The sequence below is a fragment of the Acomys russatus genome, chromosome X, assembly GCF_903995435.1.
Source record: "Acomys russatus chromosome X, mAcoRus1.1, whole genome shotgun sequence".
Classification (NCBI taxonomy): domain Eukaryota; kingdom Metazoa; phylum Chordata; class Mammalia; order Rodentia; family Muridae; genus Acomys; species Acomys russatus.
The window spans coordinates 61,778,383-61,804,039 of record NC_067169.1 but is presented as its reverse complement, the minus strand read 5'-3'; the positions used below and the strand labels follow the sequence as shown (position 1 = coordinate 61,804,039).

At 34.3% G+C, this 25,657-nt stretch overlaps 1 protein-coding gene across 1 annotated transcript; it reads right to left on the bottom strand.

Annotated features, from left to right (window-relative positions):
- Nucleotides 1-768: 768 nt before the first annotated feature.
- On the bottom strand, nt 769-24,055 carry Znf711 (zinc finger protein 711). The gene is made up of 11 exons (XM_051142473.1): nt 23,775-24,055; nt 21,939-22,058; nt 20,750-21,003; nt 20,288-20,392; nt 11,462-12,010; nt 8,255-8,410; nt 7,506-7,643; nt 5,177-5,311; nt 4,320-4,364; nt 3,217-3,360; nt 769-2,544 (listed from the first exon to the last, which is right to left on the bottom strand). The coding sequence occupies exons 4-11, from the start codon at nt 20,364-20,366 to the stop codon at nt 1,367-1,369; spliced, it is 2,424 nt and encodes an 807-aa protein (XP_050998430.1). The 5' UTR covers nt 20,367-20,392; nt 20,750-21,003; nt 21,939-22,058; nt 23,775-24,055; the 3' UTR covers nt 769-1,366.
- Nucleotides 24,056-25,657: the final 1,602 nt, after the last annotated feature.

The following is a 25,657-nucleotide window of genomic DNA, read 5'->3' as shown; positions in this document are numbered from 1 at the left end:
TCTTATCTGGTGCAAAAACAGAAAGGTGAGTATTACTTAAAACACAAAGCCACAATATAGCATGAAATGAAATTACACTTTATGCTGACCAGCTGAATATAAACTAAATTAGGTCAACTAAAACTTAAAAGTACATATCATATGCATTACATTTATGAACAGGATTTCATTAAAATTCCCTACACCAGCTTTTAATATTAAGCGCCATTTTGATTTGCAGCATGCTAACACAAAGCGCTGTTAAAGGGATGCATATTTTAAATTTTTACACTGTAAACTGAATACCACCTCCAAACTCTATTGGCAGCATATTGTTCTGTTAAATACTGCATAAATACCGCCTCATTGAAAATTCATGTTAAGAATATGGTATATAGATTTAAAAATCAAATTTTTCAATAATGGCATAAAATTGCACCTTTAAACATTAGAGCAAGTAAGACTTGAACAGTCACACTTACTAAAACTGTCCTAAAAATTCTAAATATTTTAATATTTAAGAAAACTGTTCTCTCAATTCAATATTTAGATTATAAGAAACATAGTGCTGGACTTTGTAACATTATACTTGCATCCATTTTAGAAAGCCACATTTGACTCAAATACACTTTTATCATATATGCCATACTGAATCTACTTGAACATCAAAACTGGAATTTCATTTCTAATATTTCACTTCAGATTTCAGCACAGAATGCTATGTCTTAAACTATCCTGTGATAAAATATCAGCAACTCTGAAGTTCTAGTTCTCTCTCTCTCTCTCTCTCTCTCTCTCTCTCTCTCTCTCTCTCTCTCTCTCTCTCTCTCTCTCTCTCTCTTCTAGTACTGAATTAATGTAACTTGTTTTTTCAATGAGATTCCTTGTAATGAATACACAAAACATTTGCCATTTCTAGAATCCAATGTCCAAGTACAATATAAAAGGTTCAGTGACTAAGTGACGGATGGATGACTGCATTTTCTTTCCCCACCCATTTCTAAAATTGCATAAAAGTGAGGATGCTTGCTACAGCAAAGCATTTCTAAATCAATTATATTCTCCTTTTAGAAACACTTATCTCTAGTGTGACCAATCAAATAAGGTGTCTTTCTTAACTTTCCCCTCTGTAGTTTAGTTATGCATATAATACTGTCAAATACACAGTTAAGTTCATCTGCAACCATCCTATAGTACTTCTTAAATTCTTTAATTTTCAAAGGGCTATAAGATCTCCCTTCTACTCCAAATATTTTAAGATCTTTAATACAAAGAATGTAAAGTTAAGACTTGATATCAAGCTTTTAAATCAGATAAAACAGTGAGATTTTCTTTCCAAATAGTAAATCTTATTTTGTAAATACCTTCTTTCTTTATATTGATCTTACTATATAAGAGTCTCCTTGTGGTGCCTCATTATATGCTGATTTTTTTCTGACGGTCTCCTGAATCCCTTCTTGCAGAATTCACACCTGTGTGGATAGTCTTTTGTATGTATTGAAATCACATGCCGTTTAAAGCCAGATGCGTCTGTGGTGCTGTATTCACAATATTCACATTGGTAAATCTTCCTTCCAGTATGTGTCTTCATGTGCTTTTTGAGCTCATTCTGTTGTCTGAATCCTCTCTTGCACCTTTTACACTTCAATGACTGATCCTTAGTATGAACTGAAAGGATATGACCACTAAGAATAAATGGATCTGATGTTTTAAAGTCACAATGCCTACACTGATGAATCTTCCTACCCTTATGAATATCACTGTGTTTTTTAAGCTCTGAAGGACGATGGAAACCTTTATCACAGACTTCACACTTGTGAGGAAAGTCCTTGGTATGGACAGATATGATGTGCCGCTTAAGGTCACTTGAGTTGGTGCTCTTATGATCACAATGAGGACATTGGTGTGTTTTATGTCCTTGAAACAAATCCAGATGGCGTTGAAGCTCTCTTTCATCACCAAATGCTTGAGGACAATGCTCACATTTATATGGCAAGTTGTTACCATGTTTAGACTTAATGTGAGTTTTCAAATTTGATTGATCTGCACACCTGAAGACACAATACTGACACTGATATGGCTTCTCACCAGTATGGGTTCTCATATGTTTCTTGAGTTCAGAAGGATGACGAAAACCCTTTCCACACTCAACACAAACATGAGGGAAATTCTTGCTATGAACAGCCAGCAAATGTCTATTTAACAGTCCTTGTTCAGCAGTTTCATAATCACAGTACTTGCACTTGTGCATCTTCGGCTCCTTGTCTCTTAAAATGAGTTTATTTGAACTTAGTGGACTAGCTTCTCTGTATCTTCGGGTGTATTCTGTAAATTCATGGGTTTTATCAACTTTGTTTATGAGCTTATGGCTTTCTAAGTGGTTATGGAAACTCACTTTCTTGTTAGTTGTAAAGTCACAATCTGTACACTGATATTTCTTTCTCATCAAATGATCAGGATGATTCTTCATATGTCTTTTTAAGAATCCCCTGGATTTAAACTTTTTTGTGCAAATATGGCAAGGGTATACTGTCAAGGGCTGTCCATCAGGACCTATTATAACAGCTGGATGGGGGAAAAAGAAAAATGTGACATTTGATGACAGTGCTTTAAAAGATTTTGTAAAACAGGTTCCTGAAACTAGCTGAAATTCACTAAGTGAAAATACTAGTTGAATAAAAGCCTTATATGATAAAAGTGCATATTATAAAAGTCTTGTAGTAAAGCTGCTTACTGAGTAGTGAGTGGCTCTCTATTGTACACTACTCACTATGGCATGAAATACAAAAAAGGAGAATTAAGCACCTCTATAATTAAACCCATCTGAATTTATCTTTAAAATATCTTTTGAATAAGGAAGAAATAATCCTTCTTAAAGCACTAATCATATGCTGTTAAAATATAATTATTAGAGCTGGAGAAGCAGCTTAGTGGCTAAGAACACTTGCTGCTCTTGAAGAGGATCTTAGTTTGATTCACAATACCCATGTCAGACAGCTCACAACTATCTGCAACTCCAGTTCCAGTGGTTCCAACACAAACAACTGCATGTATCTGCACGTACATACCCACGCATCCACACTCACACACATGCTGAATTAAAATAATTCTTACTATTTTGTCTATAGAGAATACAGGGATATATGGGGGTGTAACTACCTTAAAAACATTGATTTTACTTCTTGTATTACATGTGTATCTCAAATTACAATAATATCCATAAAACAAATATCTCACCTGTTTGCCACTGCCTTGTTTCTCCCCTTCTCCTCTTCTTGATTTTTTGTTTAAGTACTTTATTTGTGTTAATGTTATCACAAATTTGAAGGTACTGAGCTGCTGTAGTGCTTCTGTTTTCTAATGCTGAGTCAAAAGTGTTTCCTGAAAACAAAAGATAATGTTTGGTTCCCAGTTAGTGGAACTGTTTAGGAAGGATTAGGAGCCTAGGCCTTGTTGGAGGCAGTCTGGATGTGAAGAAGAGGGTGGGGGTGTGATTTGAGGTTTCAAAACCCCACCCTAGAGACAGTTTCTCTCTCTACTGGCCTACCTGATTGGCCTACTGGCCAAGCTGCTTGTCTGTTAACCTGATGCCATGTTTCCTGTCATGATAATGAACTAATTCTTTGAAACTGTAAGCAATCCCCCAATTACATGTTTTCTTTAATAAGAGTTGACTTGGTCACAGCCCTTCACAGCAATGGAAAAGGAACTAAGACATACATGAGAAATGTAAATCTATAAAACTGTCAGAGTAGCCTATATGCTGTGATATCTATCTTATTTGTATGAAACCTACATTTAAGTTTAGAGTCAAACTACCCAATGGAAGAAACAGAACAACTATATACTTTATCATGAGAAAAAGTCTTCTTTAAGAAAAATAGACCATTCTATCATGGAATAACAATAAAGTATATTAAACTAAAAATGTTATTAAGCTGGGACACGGATTTATGATAGATACATATTAGATGATTGCCATAGAAATTAAGAGAGTCTTACTCCAAGAATGATATTAGCAAATTGTTGATTTGAACAATTGTTCTATTTCTCTTCAAGTAATTTGTTTAAATTTTTTCTATAGCAACCTTTTATGGTTCATGTGGTAAATTGGCTAATACTTGTACCAAAGGGAAATCTAAAATGGATTTCATTCACAAGTTAATACATATTGTATTTATATATGTTACTTGTTAAAAAGAGGCAGACTCATGTGTAACACCTACAATAGGTGAAGCCCAAAAACTGTGTCTACAGACACAAGCTAAGTAGTTTTTACTGATCAAGTAGCATATGAAAGCAAACATTTAATTTATTTCCCCTATACAATGCTCTCTCACCTGTCGCTTGGCAATCTTCATACCTTCGGGAAACTCTTCTTTCATCTATATATTTAAAAAAAGACTAGTTATAAACTTATATACTGCCTAGAGAAACTACTACCAGGTTGCATTTTAATCTACAAAATTTTACTTTTGCCACCATTTTCTCAATGAACTACACTTGTTATTGAATGCTTTCATAAGTTAGATAATCTTCTCCACTAAAAATAGAAACGACATATCTGCTTCCTTAGAGTTGATAATATCTAGAACAGTTTTACAACTTAAGTGAAAATTGAGTAGCTATTTCTGCAGAGTACTCTTAGCAATGAAGATGTTCAATACATGCATGACTGTTGAATGAATGAAACTTTGAGAGAACTAACTTTGGCTAAACTAATGCATTGCACGCCAGAAGCTTTTAAAATGTAAATTATATAAAAATGAGATTAACAAAAGACAGAATGGAGTTTTTAAAAACTTGATGACTTAACATACATTCTAAAGATTTTGATTTTTCCCAGAACCTCAATTTTATTATTTGTGTGTCAACAATTGAAATATAGTTTTGTAAAAGGGGATGGTTTAATTTTAAAGGATACTCTTATTTTTGAAAATAAGGTATTTTATGGTGCTTACTTATATAGGTAAGATTTAGAACAGACAGATCCTAACAAAATGCATTAAGCAATGGTTAGTAATATAAGATATGATAGAAACATCATGTAAAATAATTGGAGATGAATCAATTCATGGCAGAACATTTTATTCAATTAGCCAACACACAAGGGCTTTAGAGCACAGAATATTTAATTGCTCAAAAGCATAGTAAATACATACTTAATATACTTAGGTAAAAATACTAGTGGTCCTACCATATGATGCAGGATAGACAACAGGGGAAACTGTTTTATTAACACCAGAGTCCTCAAGCTGAATCTCAAGGAGACTTCCTTCCTCTTCCCCTACAATGACTTCCATGTTCAGGTCATTTGATATTTCAGGATAACCTAAATTTTGGAAATAATTGCTTGTTTACAATCTCAAGTATTTAATAAATGTGTGAAGAATTCCAAACAATTTAAATCTTTAGGTTTTTAAGATTTCATCTCAGTTAATTTCAAATATATAAATTTATATTAAGTTTATATTTTGTATTTTTGGAAGCTAGTGCTTCTAGAAGACAACTGTTTTCCCCAAATTGTTATCTTCCTATATTTGAAACAAGTGCTATGAAAATGGATTCTTTAATTTTCTTTATGAGACAAGGTCTTGCTTTGTAGCCAACGCTGGTCTAAATCATGCAATCCTACTGCTTCAGTCCTCAGTGCCTTTGAATTATAGCCATGCACCATTATGCCTGGCTCTGAAAATGTCTTTTAAATGTACAAAACATTTGTACTTGAAAAGGGTATTATAATAATAAGGCATTAGAAATTTATAAAAGGGGTGTTATTCCATACACTTTCCTGAGAGTTTTTTGGAACTCAGAAAGTATTTCCAATATACAATATTCTTCCCCACACTATTTTGCTAGTACTGTATACGTAATGATTAATAATCAATATATTGGTCAATTAATAAACTTTTAAAAATAATTAAAATTATATGTGTATATACATACATAGGTACATGCAAATATAAATGTAAAATGCTTTTGCTCAAGAATTAGTAGACCTTCTTCAAGAAGCAAGACTTTTAAGTATACTACCGAGAGAAAAAAATAGACATATTTAAAGATAATAGTATTGGGGTTTAAAATATTTAAACCTGAGACAATTTACATACATTGTATGAAAAATATTTCTATTTAATGTCATAAATATATCATCAAATTTAATTTATGCTTTCCCTATAATTCAAAAATATACTATAGATGAAATGTGTAAATGCAAGACACTTGTCTATGTTTCCCACATTCCTACCAAATCCTAGCAATAGATAATAACCTCTACCTCAGTTTCTTATCTGCTACCATGCCTCTTATTTAATGAGTTAAAAATGATAAGATTTAGAGATGAAGCAAACATTATTTAAATAAACGTTTTTGGTCCTAACTCAAGTACTTTGCACCAAGTGTTTTAATAGTTTCAGCTGTGATGTGGAATTAGAATTCAGCTCTCTCTGGTTGCTAGAGAAAGACATGAGGAGTAGTTGTTACAGTGCAGCATAAGTAGAACAAAGCACTATAAAGGTAATTCTGTGAAAAGGAGGCACTCCCTCTTCTGCAATAAAACCAAAGAGAGTTTTGTCAGCATGGCAAGGAAACAGATGTAAACTTAGAAAAACCCTGAGTAATGAGATGAAGACAATGTGGGAAAAGAATAAACATCTCCATGAAAAGTAAACAACAAAAAGCATGAAAAAATGACAAAAGAAAGCAAATTTGAATAGTTTTACCCTATTATCCTCGGCCCCAAGAAACCCTAGTAAAAAGTACTCATAAACAGCACAATAAATTAACATCCTGGCAGAATGGCTTGTATAAATACTTACCAACCTAACCTCTCAGTAACAGGAGATTGACCAGTTAGCCCTTCCACTGCTAAATCCAGATAGGCCAAAAGTGTTTACTGCCATGTGGAGAAAACACTGGCAGGAGAGTAAGACAAGACTTCAAGTTCTAGTATTGTAAAGGTCTTATTTTCCCCAAGCCTTTACTTGTCTTATTAAAAAGAATACTATTTTCCACCTCAGAGATTGTTAAAATTAAATGAAACTAAATAGATCTAAAAATCTTTATATTTTTAAATGTTATGTCTATGTATGTGTATATGCCTGTGTGAGTTCATGTGCACCAATTGTGGGCATGTACAAAAGTAAGCCAGAAGATGGTGTTGGATCCCCTGGAACTGGAGATATAGCTGGTGGTTATAATCTGCCTGACTTAGGTACTGACATTGAACCTGGGTTCTTTGCAAGAGCAGTAAGTGCTCAATTAGACAGATATAATTCTATATACATAATATATAATGTATAAGATTCAGTTTTTATATATTTGTGAACTTCATTACAGCAAAAACTTAAACTCTTCATCTATTTTTTATAACATTATTTCAGATGTAGAGTTCATGTATTCTTATCTGAGTCATACAGGCTTATTTTTAAATTTTTTGCTCTTATTTAATACAGCTATTGTTATCAATTGCTTTTAAAGTTGTATTATTGCTTCTTCTAAGTCATTGCAATACCCTTTTATCTTACTGATATCATCCTCTTCTTGGGAAGAATCTTTAACTGCCATGTAAACCATTTTCTCTCGCTGCATTCGGTTCTGGTCAAGCACTCCAGCTACAGAATGGCCACTGGTGTATTCACTCTCTGTGACAATTTCTGTCCCACCTTAAAAATTAAAACATATGTAAACTATAAACATGAGTATATACAGGGTATATAATTATTGTGACAAGCTTGAAAGTACCATTAGAATATTCATATTATGAATACCTTAAACATTCATCTCTCATTTCAGTTGTTAACAGTTATATAGCATTTATATTCCAAGCAGTATTTTATATATATGCATGTTTGTATGTATACCCATTTATTTCTCATAAAAGAACACTTTTAGGTAGTCACTGTCATTATGGCCATCAAATGATGAAGAAACAAGGCAGAAGATCATACAAGTCATTGAAGGTTTTTCTCAGTTAAAGTTTAAAATCCAAACTACTTGCCTCTGTCATCAATGCTCTTATATACTCATCATAATCCTTATTCTAATACAAATTATTTTCAGGTTTTAAAACTTTTGTAATAATAGTTTTATATCTGAAAGAATCTAAGAATGACATCTTCCCTATTGTCATTTATGTGTCGATACTCATATACAGTTTTTAAAATACACTAAAAAGCCTATGAACATTTTCGTATTTTGAAAATTTTAGAATAATCCACATGAAAGATAAGATTTGGAATGTCTCTTATATCATAGAATTAAAATAGCTTTGTACCTATTTCAACATCATCTTCAGCCTCTGCTTTAAATATATATACTTTTATCACTTCTGAACCAAATCCATCTTCTTTAACATCTTCTTGTGAACCATCAGTACCAATTTTCAATGGTGTGTTTCCCATATGCTCCAACTTCTCTCCCACATCGTCCACTGTAAAACATAAAGGAAACTATTTCAGTTAAGAAGTTCCACTGACATTTAATGAGTGTTAAGCACAATGGCAAAATAATGTTTTAACCACCTACCCACTATATTCCCTTAGTGACCTATTATACAGTCATTAAAAATGGTATGTTTCATGGGAAAACAATACTCAAGACCAGCTATATCATAGAATCAAAGTTACATTAAAATATTTAAATTAAATCAATATTACTTAAACTATGTTTCTGTATAAGAAGCACTGAAATTTAAAATAGTAAACATGTATTTAGGTAGGCTAGTATTTAGGTAGGCCATTTTTCTTATATATTACTTATTACTTTAGCAGTTAATGAGTAGACATTCATAAATAGATATTCATAAATATATATTTATAGATATTCACTGCAGTCCATATATAGTGCCCCTGTGATAGTAATATGGTTCTTAAAAGTGCAAAGAATACTGTTTTAATATACATGTTAACTTCAAATACTATGTCTTTGCCTTTTCATATATGATGTCTTTATAGTCGCTGACTCCTCAGGCTATCTATTTATGTATTTGCTTCACATGCAATTATGATATAAAGTATAGTCGCATTTAAATAAAAGCCTATCACTAAAATCAGTAACAGAAAACAATATATGAGTCATAAAATAAGTTCATATAAACAACTTCCAAATGAATAAGCAGTTGTTTCTAAAAACATTAATGTATCAAATCTATTAAAGTGATGAAATAAAACATATCCAAATAATTTTAATAAAAACAACTTTTCATAAATCTTCATGAAAATATTATCTGAGAGCTCAAACTTCTGTTGAGGCATTTGAACAAAGACACAAATTTTCTCGGTATGTGAATTTAGTAATATATGCTTCTTTTTAAAAGCATAAACAAAGAAAATCCCTAATTGGGTGGTACTCTTTCCTTATTAAAAATCCTGATTGGGGCTGGAGAGATGGCTCAGCGGTTAAAAGCACTGACTCCTCTTCCAGAGGCCCTGAGTTCAATTCCCAGCAACCACATGGTGGCTCACAACCCTCTATAATGAGATCTGGTGCCCTCTTCTGGCCTGCAGATGTACATACAGGCAGGCAGAGCACTGTATACATAATAAGGAGTAAATAAATCTTAAAAAAAAAAATCCTGATGCTTCAGAGCATATAAAAACAGTAATACAAAAAAAGGTAAAGGAACTGTATTTGAAACTACTACTAAAGATTTTCAATATATGTACACAATATTATTCTGTTCTACACTCTGAGGATAACAAGACATGTCATATAAATACTATATATGAACCACAAAATATATATTCTATTATTAATCTTGTAATAGCCACAAGTCATATTAAGCAGCATATAAATAATGTGTCTCTAGCATTTTAATTTCAATCCTGTTCTTATAAAAACTAAAAAGCAAAAATATCACAATCTAAAACAAAACCATGCTATTAAATATTTTAGAATAAAATACTGAAGCTCCTGAATATATCTAAAAACTTTAAAACTGTGAAAAATAAAATAAATGCATTAAAGAGCTATGATCTTGGTACTTCTTAAAAATCCAGGCAGATCTAAATGAGTCAAAGTGTACAATTTCTCTACACCAGGTTTAAGGTTGATAAGTCATCAAAAATGTTGTCTTGCCTGTATGAAATGGAAAACAACAAATTTCACAAATTATTTTAACTCTGAAAGGCTATTTTATATTCTTATTTAAATATAAGTAATCCAATTCTATTTAAAAATGTGATATTCTATTGCCGATGAAAACTAGCATTTAAATGATACAAGAGTGATATAAATATTTCCATCGCACTATAGCTCCTAATCATATTACTACACTCTTAGAAATCTGGGATGACAATGTCATGAATTAAGATGATGAGCTATATGATATTTATTTAATAGTTTTTCTTATCAAATAAAATAATGAGATTTTAGAAATGAAACAAACAAGCAAAATTTTAAAGAAAATTCTGCCTCAAAAAACCAAAAGTGCATACAAAAAAGCTTAGCATAACAGAATTTTAAAATATACTTAAAAATTAAATAAATATACTTTGTGGTTTTAGTTTCAAAGATTGCTAACACAAAATTATGAAATGTCATATGTACACAAGCATACATACACAGATTTCTACATAGAGATTCTCTTCACAGTATTTTATTTTTATTTTTAAAAGGAAAAAGCACATATCTTGTAAAAGTTAAACGCCAGTATCTAATCTTTTCTATTTGTAGCAGGATTCCTTCAAAATTTATATTAAAAAAAAAAAAAACCAAAAAACTACTTTTTGCAAGACCTGTATGGATGCATGTGTACTCATGTGTATGTTCTAAGGGGTGAGGCAAGTACTCTACCAGAAAGATTTCCTATTTTTATAAATACCATCAAAAATATCATAAGATTTTTATTATCTTTGATGGTTGGTCTGGCAAATCTAGCACCCAAAATGAAAATAAAATATTTCTACTCTATTCTTTCAGTTGAAATGCTATAAGGACCTCAAAGTAGTATGAAATAAATGCATCAAATAGTTTTAAATAGACCACACATAATCAATTAATCAAAATAGAACATAAATCTGGAAAGAACAGCAGGATACAAACTAAGTTTATGCTATGATTGAAATATTTTAAAAATTCATATAATCTATATCTAAACACATTATGCTTAATTTCTTATCTAAAAATTTATTGGCAATGCCAGCACCTGTTATATTTTTAAAAAGCAATGGTAACATAATTTACTACTCATTTTGAAATATAAATTTATCATTGAAATGTTGTATTAATGTTTCTGTTGAGCCTTTCAAATACATATTCCTATTCTAAGACATTAATTGATCTTTTTACTTTACTTTGGTGTTCAATTTTTGAGTATATTAAAAATATAGGTAAACTCCAAAAGTATCTCAACACCATAGCTTAGAAATTACTTTCAAAAGGATTTCTTCTATTACTTTTATTGAATGTATCTTTAATCCCAGAATACCTTTCCATATATAGAAGTTAATCTCTGAAGCAACTGATTTTATGCTTCACTTACAAGATATCATTAAGTAGTCTTCAGAAGTGCTCTTGACATCTTCATCTTCATCATCATCATCTTCAGTTTTTATGGTAACAGTAGAACCAGGAACACTACCAGCTGCTTGAATCACAGTTTCTGTATCTGAATTGGTTACTAGAACTTCTTCTGATACCATTGTGGGAGAGTCAACACCTGAAACACAGTCTTGGACCACATGTCCCAAATGTCCATCAGGACCAGTAACAAGATCAGCTACAAACACCTGCTCAGGTACTCTAACAGTTTCTGTAATTAGTTCAGAAGTCAAAATATGATCTCCGTCATCTTCCTCTAAATCTTCTTCAATGGCAACATCAGCCTCAAGTACCGCTTCAGGAACGATCACACCTTCTGTTACTACATCAGTCTCTGTGATAATATCAGGCCCATGGACAACCTCAGCTGCAAGGCCATGATCAAGAGTTATCCCATCATCTGTGACAACATCAGAAACTAACACAGCTTCAGGAACTGAAACAACAATATGGTCTCCATCGATATGTGCAGTACCAGCCATTCCAGCCACTACAATACAAACAATTATTCAAAAAAAGGTAAAGTTATTTTATTAATAAAATATTATTTTTAATAAATATCTACTTCTATAAATGTTTAAATATGGACTAAATGATTTGTTAAATATATATAATTTAAAAACATTGTTGATAATTTAACTGTAATAAAAAATAATCACTAATTAGGAATTTGGTTAGAGGTCAGTGTAAAAGAGTCAAAAAATCTAAATTAAGACCTTAAAAGTAATTTATTGTCCTTTAAAAAAAAGTCAATGAGACATCACCATACTCTTAAAATAACTAAAGTTAAAAAACAAGCTGATGAAGATAGAGAAAAATGTCTCTTATATGTCTGGGGAAATGCAGAATGTTAACCGTCGTTCAGAAAAATACTTTTCACAGTTTCTGACAAAACTAACCATTCATTTTTTTATACAAACAAACAATTGCAATCTAGAGCATTTCTTCCCAGAAAATGTAAAACATGTTTACACAGAAGCTACTCTTAAATATTCATAGTAGTTCATAATTGCTATTACTCATAATAGTAGAAAAATAAACACTATCCAAATACCAATCCATCAGCAGATAAATGTTTGGTTAAATCAACCCTGGCACACCCTTTCCACAGAATAATTCTTAGTATGAAAGACAAAGTGCTCATATAACCAACAACTAGGATAAATCTCCAGAAATTTATGCTGAGTAAGACTTGCTACTCAAAATGAGGAAATTAATTGACAATGTGGGCCAATCCCTAAACAATGTACCTAAATAACCCCTTTAAAGGCTTAAAGAAGAGGTGGTGGGAGAGTTAAAGATGTATATAAGAGCTAAAACTATGGTGAAGGGTCACAAATGCTATTACTCAGACTATTGTAAACCTTAACTCACATAAGTGTAGTTATCTGCATTGGACCACACAAAACCAGCCCTATCAACAATCAGTCAAAGAAGAGAGAAGAGCTGATGGGGATCTACCCTCTATCTCTGAACTTTTGGCTATGGAAGAAAGTGGGAGAGAAGGAAATCACTGACTGCCTTTAGTTGTATAACTTTTGCTGAGCCTAGAAGGCTCCGAAGAATAGCTCTAAACCACATCACACAGATGGCCCTGTATAATCCTGGTGGGTCACAAAATGAAAAGAGAAAACATGAAGGTAAGAAATTTGTTGGAAGAAAGAGTGAACAGGCATGGTAGGAAATAAGAGGTGAGAGTAGTCAGAATGAAAGGGATACATATGTGAAATTATATTCAAAAATTTTATTTAAAAAGATGCCATTAAAAATTAAAAAGTCTTACCTAGAGTCTCAGTAGGATGTCCTCACATCTATCCCAATCTCCTGGTAAGTGAAGACTTTCGTGGGACATCCCTTTTGGGCTAGTGCCCAATTATAAGTGAGTATATACCATGTGAGTCTTTCTGCTTCTGGGTTAACTCACTCAGTATGATTATTTCTAGTTCCTTCCATTTGTCCACAGATTTCAGGATTTCCTTGTTTTTAATAGCTGAGTAGTATTCCATAGTATAAATGTACCACAGTTTCTTTGTCCTTTCTTCAACTGAGGGACATTTAGGCTGTTTCCAGGTTCTGGTTATTATGAATAAGGCTGCTATGAACATGGTTGAGCATATGTCCTAGGAGATGGGGCAATAGAAGGACCCAGAGGGTCCTAGAAACCTACAAGAAGAACATCTTGGTGGGTGGATCCAGGCCCAGGAGGTTCTGCTCAAACTATTGAACTAACCAAGGACAATACAAGTAGTAAACATCGAACCCTTACTCTGATATAACCAATGGACAGGACATTCTGCACAGTTATGTGGAGAGTGGGGACTGACTCTGAAATGAACCTTGGTACCCCATATTTGACCACCTCCCCTTGGTGGGGAGGCCTGGTGGCACTCAAAGAAAGAATAAGCAGGCTACCAAGATGAGACTTGATAGCCTATGACCATATAGTTGGGGAGGAGGTCTCCCTTGGTCTTAGGCCTAGGGGAGGGGAATAAGGTGAAAGCAGGAGGGAAGGAGGAATGAGAGGATACAAATTATGGGATAAAAATTGAGTTGTAACCTGAATAAATTAATTAAATAATAAGAAATTAAAAATTAAAATTTCACACACAAATATATGTCCAAAGGATAGAAAATGGTTGCGATACTCTTTCTGAGTCTATTTATAATACATTATCTACATGAAATGGCCTCTTTGACCTAATGATCACTTTCTCATAAAATACTATCTGAAAGAATGTATAGTAAGATACTACCAGAGATATATAATGCTCACTATCTATAACCAATATATCAGGAAGTTAGTCAAGATAAAAAACCAACTTATATCATCAATGATGAAAACTAAGAATTAAAAACGGCTGATTTTTCAACAGAAATCTTGCAACCATCATTATTATACCTTTTTTTTTTTTTTTTTTTTTTTTTTTTTTTTTTTTTTTTTTGAGACAGGACTTCAGGCAGCTCAGGCTGGCTTCAAATTGGCTATGTAGTCAAGGCTGACCTTGAACTCATGATTGACCTCATTGCCTCAGGAGTTCTGGAATCACATGCCAACACATCCATCCTCCTTTTCAGCTATGCTAAACCTCAACATTCTTAAAATTCCACCTTTAATTTCCACTTAAACTACACCAAAAGAACATAACAACAGAAGTGGCAAAATAGACCCAAGGCTTCATCCCTACACAAGGAGCTACAGGCAACTAAGGAATGTTCAGAGTAGGAGAAATAGTCTTCCTCAGAGAGGAGCACACCAATACCAAACAGTCAGCCCTGAAAACATATATTCAGGTAACATTACATTATACAGACTTAGAAGGTTATATTTATTAATATATATCAATGACAAAAGAGGCCATGAATTTGAAAGAGAGCAAAGAAGAAGAGGGTTTGGAGAGAGGAAAGGGAAGGGAGAAATTATGTAATTATACTATAATCTCAAAAATAAATTTAAAAAATTTAACCACAACCATACAAAGCTAGTAGACAAAGAGAACGTGTATTTAAAAAGTGGTTTTTGTCATTTATTACTCTGAAAAATAAGAGATAAGGACAGAATAGGGTTTCAAATCTTGCATTTATCCAGAGTGGAACTATAATAGCTTTAACAAAGAAAATTAAATGTTAAGCCTATTAAAGTTCCTACTATTGGGATTCTCTATATGTAGATGCTAAGATTACTATTTCATGAAAATATTTTCACAAATCAACGATTTAATATTCAAGAAATGCTAATTATTTCATAGCACTGCTGGAGATTAATTTGATTTCTGATTAAATAGTGGGGAAAGATGGAAGGAAAGAATAAGACTAGTTTCGTCCTATGCTCAGATTAACCTGCTCAAGTGATTTTAAGAAAATAAATGATTCCAAATCCACCTAGCCTAGATTAGGCCAAACTCAGTCAAAACTAAACCAAAATGAATCTAAATATACTAGTTACCCTGATATTTCTTAAACCTGAACCAAATGATCTTAAAGAATCTAGATCAAGAACTAATAAATACAGCAGAATATTGTCCAATTACTCAGACCAAAACCACATAATTTTGCTTTCTTCTTATGAGTTCATCTGTTACATTTCATTAAATTCTAAAACAAAGTCATTTATTCAGCTATATATGCACTGTAATTCCTTTAAAATGTCATTTATTCAGATACACATGAGTAATATTATGCACTAATGATGCATCAAGTAACCTTATACTATGTGTGTGTGTGTAAGGAAGCATATACACTCATAATTTCATTTAATCATCAAAGTAAGTGTGAGTATTATCTCCATTTTATATGTGAAAATATAGTTTTTATTTAAAAATTGTATTTATTGTTGTGTATATAAAATTGGGGGAGAATCCTGGAGGACAACTTTTTGGAGTTGTTTCTCTCCTTTAACCTTTACTTGAATTACAGGAACTGAAGTCAGGTTGTTGTTAGGCTTTCATGGCAAGTACTTCACCTGCTAAACCATCTTGCTAGGTCCCAGAAACTATATTTTAGAGAGGTTTAGCTGTATTCATTCTTTGACTCATTGTAGTCTTGTTTTTTTCCTCCTTCTTCTACTCACCTAGGATCATAAAGTTTCATTTCTCATTCTAGATAAATTTTAAAAGAGAGACTTATAAAGTTAAGCAAACAGGCCATTGCTATTGTAATATTTTGAGGAGATTTAAAACACCTATCACAGAAACTCTTTTAAATATTTTTTTAAAAATTTAAACAGAACTTAATGGCATAAAGAATTTATCTTACTAGTTTAAAAAAATTAGAAACAATCATCTTTCAAATGTGAACCAATAAAATGAACATGTAACAATGAATAGTAAATCCTGACTTGAAGTATTTTCTATTTTATTTGTTAAAAGGTTATCTAGCACTCCACTGGAATGATGACAAAATTTTCTTTCTTAACAGTCTATCTTGGACCACTATCTAAGTTTTGTTATTTAAGTTTCAAAGCAACACTGACATTTGTAACACCATACTCTCAAACTGTTAAACTAAATGCCATCAAATGTAAGGCCAACCACTGTACTCAAATATCAGCAAAAAATGCATAAGACACAATATTGTAAAATTTAAAATTTCAACCATCCTTCAATAGAACTGATCTAATAACTTCTAAATTAGTTCTTCCAGTTTTCTATACAATATCTATCTCATAGTCTCAACTGGGAATTGTACAGAATTTGAAGACCTTATGACCTGTAATCTATTTAAATGGATATGCATACAAATTTCTGTTTTATAACTTTAAAGATTTACTAAGGACAAATGGAAAACTAACATATTTTAGGATAGCACCATCACAAACCATAAATCCATAATGTAAACATTAGTCATATTAGAACTTCTTGGTTTCACTATAATTAAAAAACAATGTTACTGCAATATAAAAATTCAGTCGACATTGACTTATCCACCACAGTTTAAGAGATCATAAAAATGTAATTTAAAATAATTATTTAAAAAATACAACTAAGTAGTCGAATTATGAATAGGCATATAAAAAAACTAGTTCTCTACTTTTTTTCTGACATAACTTTTTTCATTTTAAGATAAGCCTTCAGCACAGGGCATGGTGGCACACACCTTTAGTTCCAGCACTTAAGGAGGTAGAGGCAGGTGGATCGCTGTGAGTTCAAGGAGAGCCTGGTCTACAAAGCGAGTCCAGGACAACCAGGGCTACACAGAGAAACCTTGTCTCGAAAAACCAAAAGAGACTACCCATCACATTACTATGACAATACCAACCGAAATTGGAAGTAGTGCTCAAACTTCCCATCTTCTTACTCCTTCCTTAAACAAAAGGGAATATACAAACGAGAAACATTTTTCCAGCAACAACATATTTTATAGCGAAAATCATGTTAAATATATAAAAATGACCCCCAAGAAGCTCTGATGTTTATCTTATGGTTTTAAGTACGCCTTGCCACACTGACACATGCTTCAAAGGGAATAAGCCTGAGAGAGAAAGCTTCTAGTCAAATATAAAATTGATCGAAAGTATTTCAACAACCCAAATATCTACCAACAGACTAGTGGATAAATACAATAGGATCACCTATAGCATATCATTCAATTATAAAAAAGGACTTATGTGTTGATATGTGCAATGACATAAATAGCAATTGAAAATGTGTTAAAGTAAAAGAAGCTATGTATGAAAGGCATATTTATATGACAGTATTTATAAAAATTTTTCAGAATAGGTGAATCCATAAATTGAATTACTGATTGTTAAGGACTGGTAGAGAAAGAAACAATGGGTATAACTGCTATTAAATATGTAGTCCATATACATGGTTTTGAGATTATAATTTTTAGGCTAAGAAATGTTCTGAAATTAGATGCCATAATTCTCTAATTGTACTAAAATATGGAATTATAAACTTTAAAATATGGCCTGGACACATGGCTCAATTGTTAAATATGCCTGCTGCTCTTCCATAAGACCTGGGTTCAGTCCAAGCTGTAACTTCAGCTCCAAGCAATTTGACACTTGCTTTTATGGCTTTTATGGGTACCAGCGTACATGTGCAATACACACACATACTCACACAAATAAATACACATACACGCAAATAAATAAAAATAACTACTTTAAAAAGGATGAACAGTATAGCAATTGAATTGTATCTCAATGAGAAATAAAACATATTTATATAAAAGTAATTCAATATGTAGCTCCTATTTCCCAAACAACAGAAAGCAAATAAAACATTACATTTAGGAAAACCTTAAGACACTGAGGTCACAAAGTTGATATTTAAAATGAAAATATTTACTATATTAAAATTCAAGTACCCCTCTATTCTAAGACCTAAATTAAAACAAAAATGGTTCTAGCATTCTAATGGCTATCAACTCTCCAGCCATGAATTTTAAGGAAAAAAATAATGTCTCAATCTTTAACCGTATCTTTCTTCTACAATTCTTTCTGTGTCACTTTTTTTCACTATTGTGATTTAAACATGAGAGGACAACTTAAAGAATTCATTTTAGCTCAGTTACTGAAATTTTAGCCTGTTTCCATTGCTGTGGTTCTGAAGTGAGAAAGGCTGAATGTCATTGCAGAGAACATGTAGTAGAGCAAAGCAGTTAACCTCATTGTGAAAAGGAAGCTGAGGGAGACTATGCCTGTGGTAGCAGGTATTCTCCATTCTTCCAATTTTATTGCATGTAGGGCCCTAGTCTGTTGGATGTTAATGCTCATGTGTAAGGTGGGTCTTTCATCCTACTCAATCCTCTGTAAAAAACATACTAACAGATATATCGAAACATGTGCTTTGATAACCTCTTAAAGTCTTTCCTAACCAAGACTATCACAATTATTGTACATTTTACCACACCAAATCATTTCTAAAACATCCATAAACAACAAACCTCACTCATCTTTTAGGAGAATAAATCCATAAATCCTTTATATGTCATCATCATCATCTCAATTCTTACTAAATTCAATCTTGAGTGCTCAACTGTATTTATATCTGACAAATGTCAAATAATCACAGAAGAGGACCTTAAATGTTATTATCTCAACTTCCTCATTATAAAACTTGATCAGTAATCCAGCCAAGTTTATAATCTAGACAGCATCACTGTCAAGACCAGAATACAGTTCCTCTAATTCTTGTTACTGTAAACTCTAAAATAGTGCAGCAAATAGCACATTAAACCATGCTGAGAATAGCAGCATTTTCTTAGTTGAACAAAGTATTACAAGTTCTTATGCCCCAAAATTTCAGCTTCATCAACTCCTCATCATTCTATGAGTCCTGTGTCCTTCTTACACCAAGTTTTCATTTCTGTTTTCCCCTTTTTATTCCTATCCTGCCTTTAATTCTTAACATTCCACCCTCACCACTTTAATTTGGATAACTCTATCTCCTTTAAAATTCATACCAACCTTCCCAAAACCTAGTTTCTTTTAGACTATTAAAATGGTCTGAATATATTCAGCAAAGTGATTACTGTCTTGAGAATCCTGAAAAAATGAGTATAAAGTAAGAAGTCTTTTATTAGGGAAAAAAAGGAAAAAGTGGACTGGAGAAATTGGTCAGTGGTTAAGAATGCTTGCTCTTAGAGGACCTGAGTTCAGTTCTAAGCACCCATGTCAGACAGATCACAGCAACCCATAACTCTGGTACAAGGAAATCAAATGCCTGCTTTTGGAATGTGGGCACCTACACAAGTGTGCCTCTCTCTCTCTCTCTCTCTCTCTCTCTCTCTCTCTCTCTCTCTCTCTCTCTCTCTCTCTCTCTCACACACACACACACACACACACACACACACACACAAATAAGTTTTTTTTAAAAAAGAACTGTATTCTATTGGTAACAACCTTGAGGAAATGAAATCTGAACATAATTACCAAGTATATGATTTACTTATCTCTTTATAATCATCTTAATCATTCTATCTTTATGAACAATACAACTTAAAATGCATTTTAGAGAGCTGATTTAACATTTTCTACAGTGAAAACTAATATATATGACCACAACATGATTCAACTAGGCACTTATGCATAGTGAGTTTTTCATTTCTAGTAAAATATTACTTTTATATCCAAAGTAATTATTTCAATCTTCTCACAAATTATATGATCTTAAATAAGTTGTTTATATATGGCTTTAAGAAAATAAGCTGTACACTTTATTTTCACAGCAAAAAATTATTTCATTGTAATTATATTTCCTTGGTATGCTTTTAATATGTTTTTACTTTACAATGATCACATACAACAAAGAAAATGCTTTACCAAAATCCTGCATAATCATGGTATGGGCCATTCTCGCATCTGAAGTGTGCAATCCAAGACTTCCACCACCTGAATCCATCCTTAGCAAAGTTCATTCACAAATACCTGTAAAATAAATATTTTGAAAGAGTTTAAATACTTTTATCTCCAAGTCAGTTGTTTTGAGAACAATACAATAGCAAATACTCCTTTCAACCAGGTATGCAAAGCTTATTACAAAAGAAAAGAAAACCCCAAAACTGCTTAGATGCTTTATGTGAGAACCATACATAAAAGAGGCAGGTGGAAGTAAAACCAAGATAACAGAAAATGAGGCACAGTTATGGTGATGAGCCATAGGAAAGTGATTTTAAAAAACAAGCAAAAGAACAAAACTGCAAAACTGAGGTCCAGTTAAAATATATGTAATAAATAAAAAAATAAGATGACAACAGATTAATAGTTGGGATATTTATACATTACTAGAAGACTCAGATGTCTAGTATTAGTGAATTTCATCCAGTAGCTCTCATCCATTTCTTCCAGAACCAGATCAGCCCTGCAGCGGAGCTCTGCAGATATTGTATTCACCTCTGGCTTCTGGGGTTCTACTTATAATGCAAAATGTTCTATCACAAGTTTCCCCGGAGTTCTTTGAACCAGTAAGGACTTCTGGCCTCACTCTACTATATTCTCTTGTCTCACAGTTTTGAGGACTCATGAAACATGACTGCTTCCTAAATATGGTAAAGATAAGATCAATCACATACAAACATTTAGCATTGTTTCTTTCAGCATATTATCTGCTTGCAATTGTACAACTGATATTGTTCAGTAATGTTAATAAATAATTCTATTCTCTTGGAAGTTTTTAAAGTAATAGATGAACCTGTTTAATTTCCTATATTAAGACAATCAGACAACATGGAACAGAAAGCCACGTGTTTTGATTCAACATATTACTTATAATTGCATTGCGCATTGCCCCAGCAACAAAAGATTCTAACCAAACAATTAAAAATATGTATATTTAAAAAGGTATTTACCATATTTTCACTCAGAAGTGTTGTTAAATTGAACCACATCACACAAGGGTATGTTCTTAATGAATATTTTATAACAATGACACAGAAACAAAAAAGTTCTTAAGTACTGAGGTATATCTAAGCTTTTCTTTCCTTGCTATAAATCTCTACAGCTACCCAAAAGCAGAATAATCTTAGCAAGAAATTCCTTAGTAAACATTTGAGCTGTATACTTCACAAAAATATGCTATATCAGTGGATAATTACTTCTAAGACCAAAATAATTAAGTAAATTATGTAGAAGCAAAATTAGATATCTGGAGGAGGGAGTTCTTAGCTATATTTTGTCTGTCTTTCAAATTAGCCTGATTTCTGACTTACTGTCATTAGCCTGATTTCTGACTTACTGTCATCAAGATGAAGGGAAAAGGCCAATGAAGTTCATCATAAATTACTTGTATATCCATACTTTTAAATAAAGACACCATAAGGTTTTATTTTTGACACTTAAAACCATACTAGGTAGACTTCGATTTTATCATTTGCTTTCTTTATCAGATGACTAATACAACCATTGCAAATGTCATTCTATTCTTTAAATTTTGTATGTAATTACTGAAGAAAAGAATAAGTAATTTGTTAATCACCTTTACACAAGTGGACTGAAGAAACTGTAGATATTCTTATGGATTGTAAAATGAATTTTGCAAAATTTCTTACTTTTTGCCTTCAAAGTAATGCATTTTCTTTGGGAAAATGTTCTTTACCTATTATGAAAATAAAAATTAGATACTTAAAGACATTTTAAAGCAAATCTCTTACACAACTTAAGAATGTTTTTCTTTACTTTTCAATTTGTAAGGTGAGGTTTCGAAAAGCTTAAAGGCTCAAATCTGTGCTTATCGAAAAGGCAGCCAAAGGGACGCCACCAGACCCAGCTTCATCCTCCCTCGAACTACTACAATATAAAAATATTATTACATTTAGAATTCTACTGCTTGATTAAGCCAAAATCCGTTTTTTGAACCGGGTTTTAAAAACATCTTATATAAAGAACATCCAAGGGTAAGGTTATCTTTGCCAAACCCACCCAGAAAAATCTGACCTAGGACTCAATGAAGTGTGAAAATTACAACATAGAAGGCAAGTATTATGGGAAGTACACACTATATCAATAGCAAAGAAATATAGTGGAATACTTTTTTCACATATAGGAAGTTTCGATAAGATCAATAATAAATAATGTAAGAGAACAGCAGTATAGTATTTAATAACCAGTAGGTAGCTAAGCTTCTCAGTCTTCTCAAGAGTGTACCACACATGCTTATCGAACCAAGATAAACCAAGCAACTATGCTTCAAGTAAACATTCTTCGGTCAATGCACGGGAGACAGAAAACACAAAAATAAAATTTTACACTCATGTGTCTCCCCGAAACAGCTCATCGGGGAGCAAGCTTCTCAGTGATGTCAACAAGGCAAGGGATAGATGAGAAATGGTAAGGCAGCCGGGCAAGAGAATGGGAAAGTAGTATTTGCAGAGATAGACAAAGGAGCCCTGGCAAGTAGCAATATTGCAGCTTTGGACACAGTACTCTTCCCGCAGAAGTCTCCCTTTCCCACGACCGTGCCAAGTTTCAATCATTTCCAGCAGAACGCACACACGTGCCCTCTCCGATGTCGCCCATCCGAATGATGTTCAAGCGCAAGGGAACAAGAACAAGAGAGCCTTCGCAGCGGGGAGGCAAGAGAGAGCCAAGGAGGAGTCCCCCGCTGCGCCCTCCCTGCTCTCCCGCGGTGCAGCGGTCACCGGCGCTGCCCCCACCCTGTGCCGCCTAGCCGCTCACCGCCCCTCGCTCCAGCCGCCCCGCCGCCTTACGTGGGAGCAGGTAGTTCAGCAAAATGGTGGTGTTAGAGCTGAGGCGACTGTTGCCGCACAAGGCACCCCCCACACAGCCTAGATCTGAGGGCTCCAGATCCATGCTCCCTCCCACGCCAGGCCCCGGGCCACTTCACCCGGCCGATTCCGCTAGCCCTCGGGCCGAAGGCTCCAGTCAGCCGCTGTCACGGAGCGAGCGCAAGGACCCGGGGCGCGGGAGAGAGAAACATGGAGGGGGGTCGCTGAGAGAAAATGCCAAGGGGACGCCGCACTCTCCACCGTTTTGTTTTCCGCCATTTTCCTGTCACCCTAAACCACCGACGGCCACAACGACGGCTCTAGCTACCCCGTGGGGCTTCAGCCGAGGAGAGTAGGGGGCTGACTGAGGAAGAGACTCTGACTTTGCAAGGTTTCTCCGACCTCAGATGGCGGAGAAGAAGGAAGCCCGCACTCAAGAGGCTAAGGTAAAGCTCCGGGACTAGACGCCACTTCCATTGTTCCCTTCGCCCTCCCTGAGACGCTGGGTGGGAGCCTCTCCCCTCATGGAGACACGCTGAGCATGGCAGAGCCGACGCTCCCGAGTTTCTCCTCGGGAGTCTCCTTACCTGTCACCTCCGCCACCGGCTGCAAGCGCCACCGCCTTCCCCGCCGCCAGTCAGACTGAGGCCGAGCTCTGAACTGCTGCGGGAGGCGGCAGCCTTGGACCTGGAAGGTCCTTGCTTTCGGGTTTCCGAGGTTCCGCAGCCTGAGCCAATCACAAGCTACTCTGCATCAGAGAGGCGCTCCGCCTCGTCTCGCTTTATGTCGCTCTTACATGCTGAGGTTGCATTACGTCACGCAACCCTTGCTGCAGGGTAGGGGGCCAAAGGGGGGACGCGCGCACGCGCGCGCGATGCCGACTGTGGAGCCCGCGCTAGGTTTGTGTTAGGAGACCCCGCGGACTCGCAGTGAAAGCTGCGCTGCTGGTGAGGTCCGAGTGCGCAAGCTCGGATCTTGGGACGTCCCTAAGGAGTTTCCGTGGGAAGATTTTGTTTTCCAGGTTTCCCAAATGGGATGAGGAGAAGGAGGGAAACGCAAAATGACCACTCGCTGAACCTCCTATAGATATGACTTGCTATTTAAAACTCTCTTTCTCGCCATCTCTCTCTCGCCATCTCTCTCTCTCTCTCTCTCTCTCTCTCTCTCTCTCTCTCTCTCTCTCTCTCTCTCTCTCTCTCTCTCTCTCTCTCTCTCTCTCTCCCCTCCCTCCCTCCCTCCCTATCCCGTCCCTCTCTCTCCCCCTCTTCCCCCTCTCCTCTCTCTTTTCTCCTCTGTCTGTCTGTCTGTCTGTCTGTCTCTGTGTGGGTGTGTACCCATTCTGCTGTGGAGGACCTGATAAGTTAGGCTAACTACCGGAACATTGCCTCTCCACCAATAAAAGCTATATATGATTTGCAGGTCCTTCATCCCTTTTTATAATGGGGATAATTTGACGAAGAAAGCTTTGTAGTGCCCTTTTTAAAAAATGTAATAAAAAGGTAGAAAAAGGAACTAAGTGAAATGAAAACTGTCATTCCAGAATATGACACTTTTAGCTTCTGTCAGCATGAAGTAGAAAGGTGAAAATTTTGGCAGGTGTGCAAGAAAAAAATAATGAAATGTGAAAGAAAAGGAGGTATGAATTAGGTTGTAATTTTAACATGTCTTATGTTCTGATAGTTAAGCCTTAATTACATGATCATTCACAATCTATAGCACTATTTAAACCAGGATGAGGGAAGAACAACTCATTATCATCGAATAAATAATATGAATATTTAAAAACAAACAATGTTAATGTTCCAGAACATTTTTATCATTTATCCAAGTATCTAGAACTATACCTCTATAAACCTTTAGAGATATTTTTAGGAGTTGTCTAGAAAGATATGGCTATCTTTCCCTGAAAGCTACCACGTACTAGATATTTTACTTTTAAAATAAATAGTAATAAATATTTCTCCCATGCTGGAAACCAAACCCAGTGCCTCATACAGTAGACAGCAAGCACTCCACTGCTGAATTACATACCCCCCGCCAAGGAGATATTTCAAAGGTCTATATCACAACTGCTCAGTTCTCAGACTAGCCAAAAACAGCCATAATTTGTACCTAGTGAGCAAGGTTAGAAATGTACAGGCTTTGGCATTTGAATTATATTCCATTTTATCTTGCTTTGAAATTATTCCTTTGGGAATTTCTTTTAACCTAAATTTAAAATGTAAATTTCCTTTCAGTGGCAGAATAAGAAAGGAAGGAAGGAAGAAAAGATGGGTGCAGAATATAAAAAAGAAAGGAAGGAAGAAAGAAGGGGAAGAAGGGGCAAGAGAAAGAGTAGGAAAAGGGAAGAAAATAGTATTTGTCCAGATTTGCCCTCTTGGTTTACTTGTTCTTTTAGCTGTCATTTTCTTATACTTCCTATTTTCTTTCCTAGATGAGGAAAGTTATTTTTATGAGTGTATATGGTGGC

Excerpts from the sequence above, each read along its gene's own strand:
- Znf711 (XM_051142473.1), bottom strand. The coding sequence starts at position 20,366 with ATGGATTCAGGTGGTGGAAGTCTTGGATTGCACACTTCAGATGCGAGA. Across the intron at positions 7,644-8,254 it reads TGAAGATGATGTTGAAATAG|GTGGGACAGAAATTGTCACA; the intron begins GTACAAAGCTAT and ends TTAATTTTTAAG. Across the intron at positions 3,361-4,319 it reads TGAAGATTGCCAAGCGACAG|GAAACACTTTTGACTCAGCA; the intron begins GTGAGAGAGCAT and ends TTTTGTTTTCAG.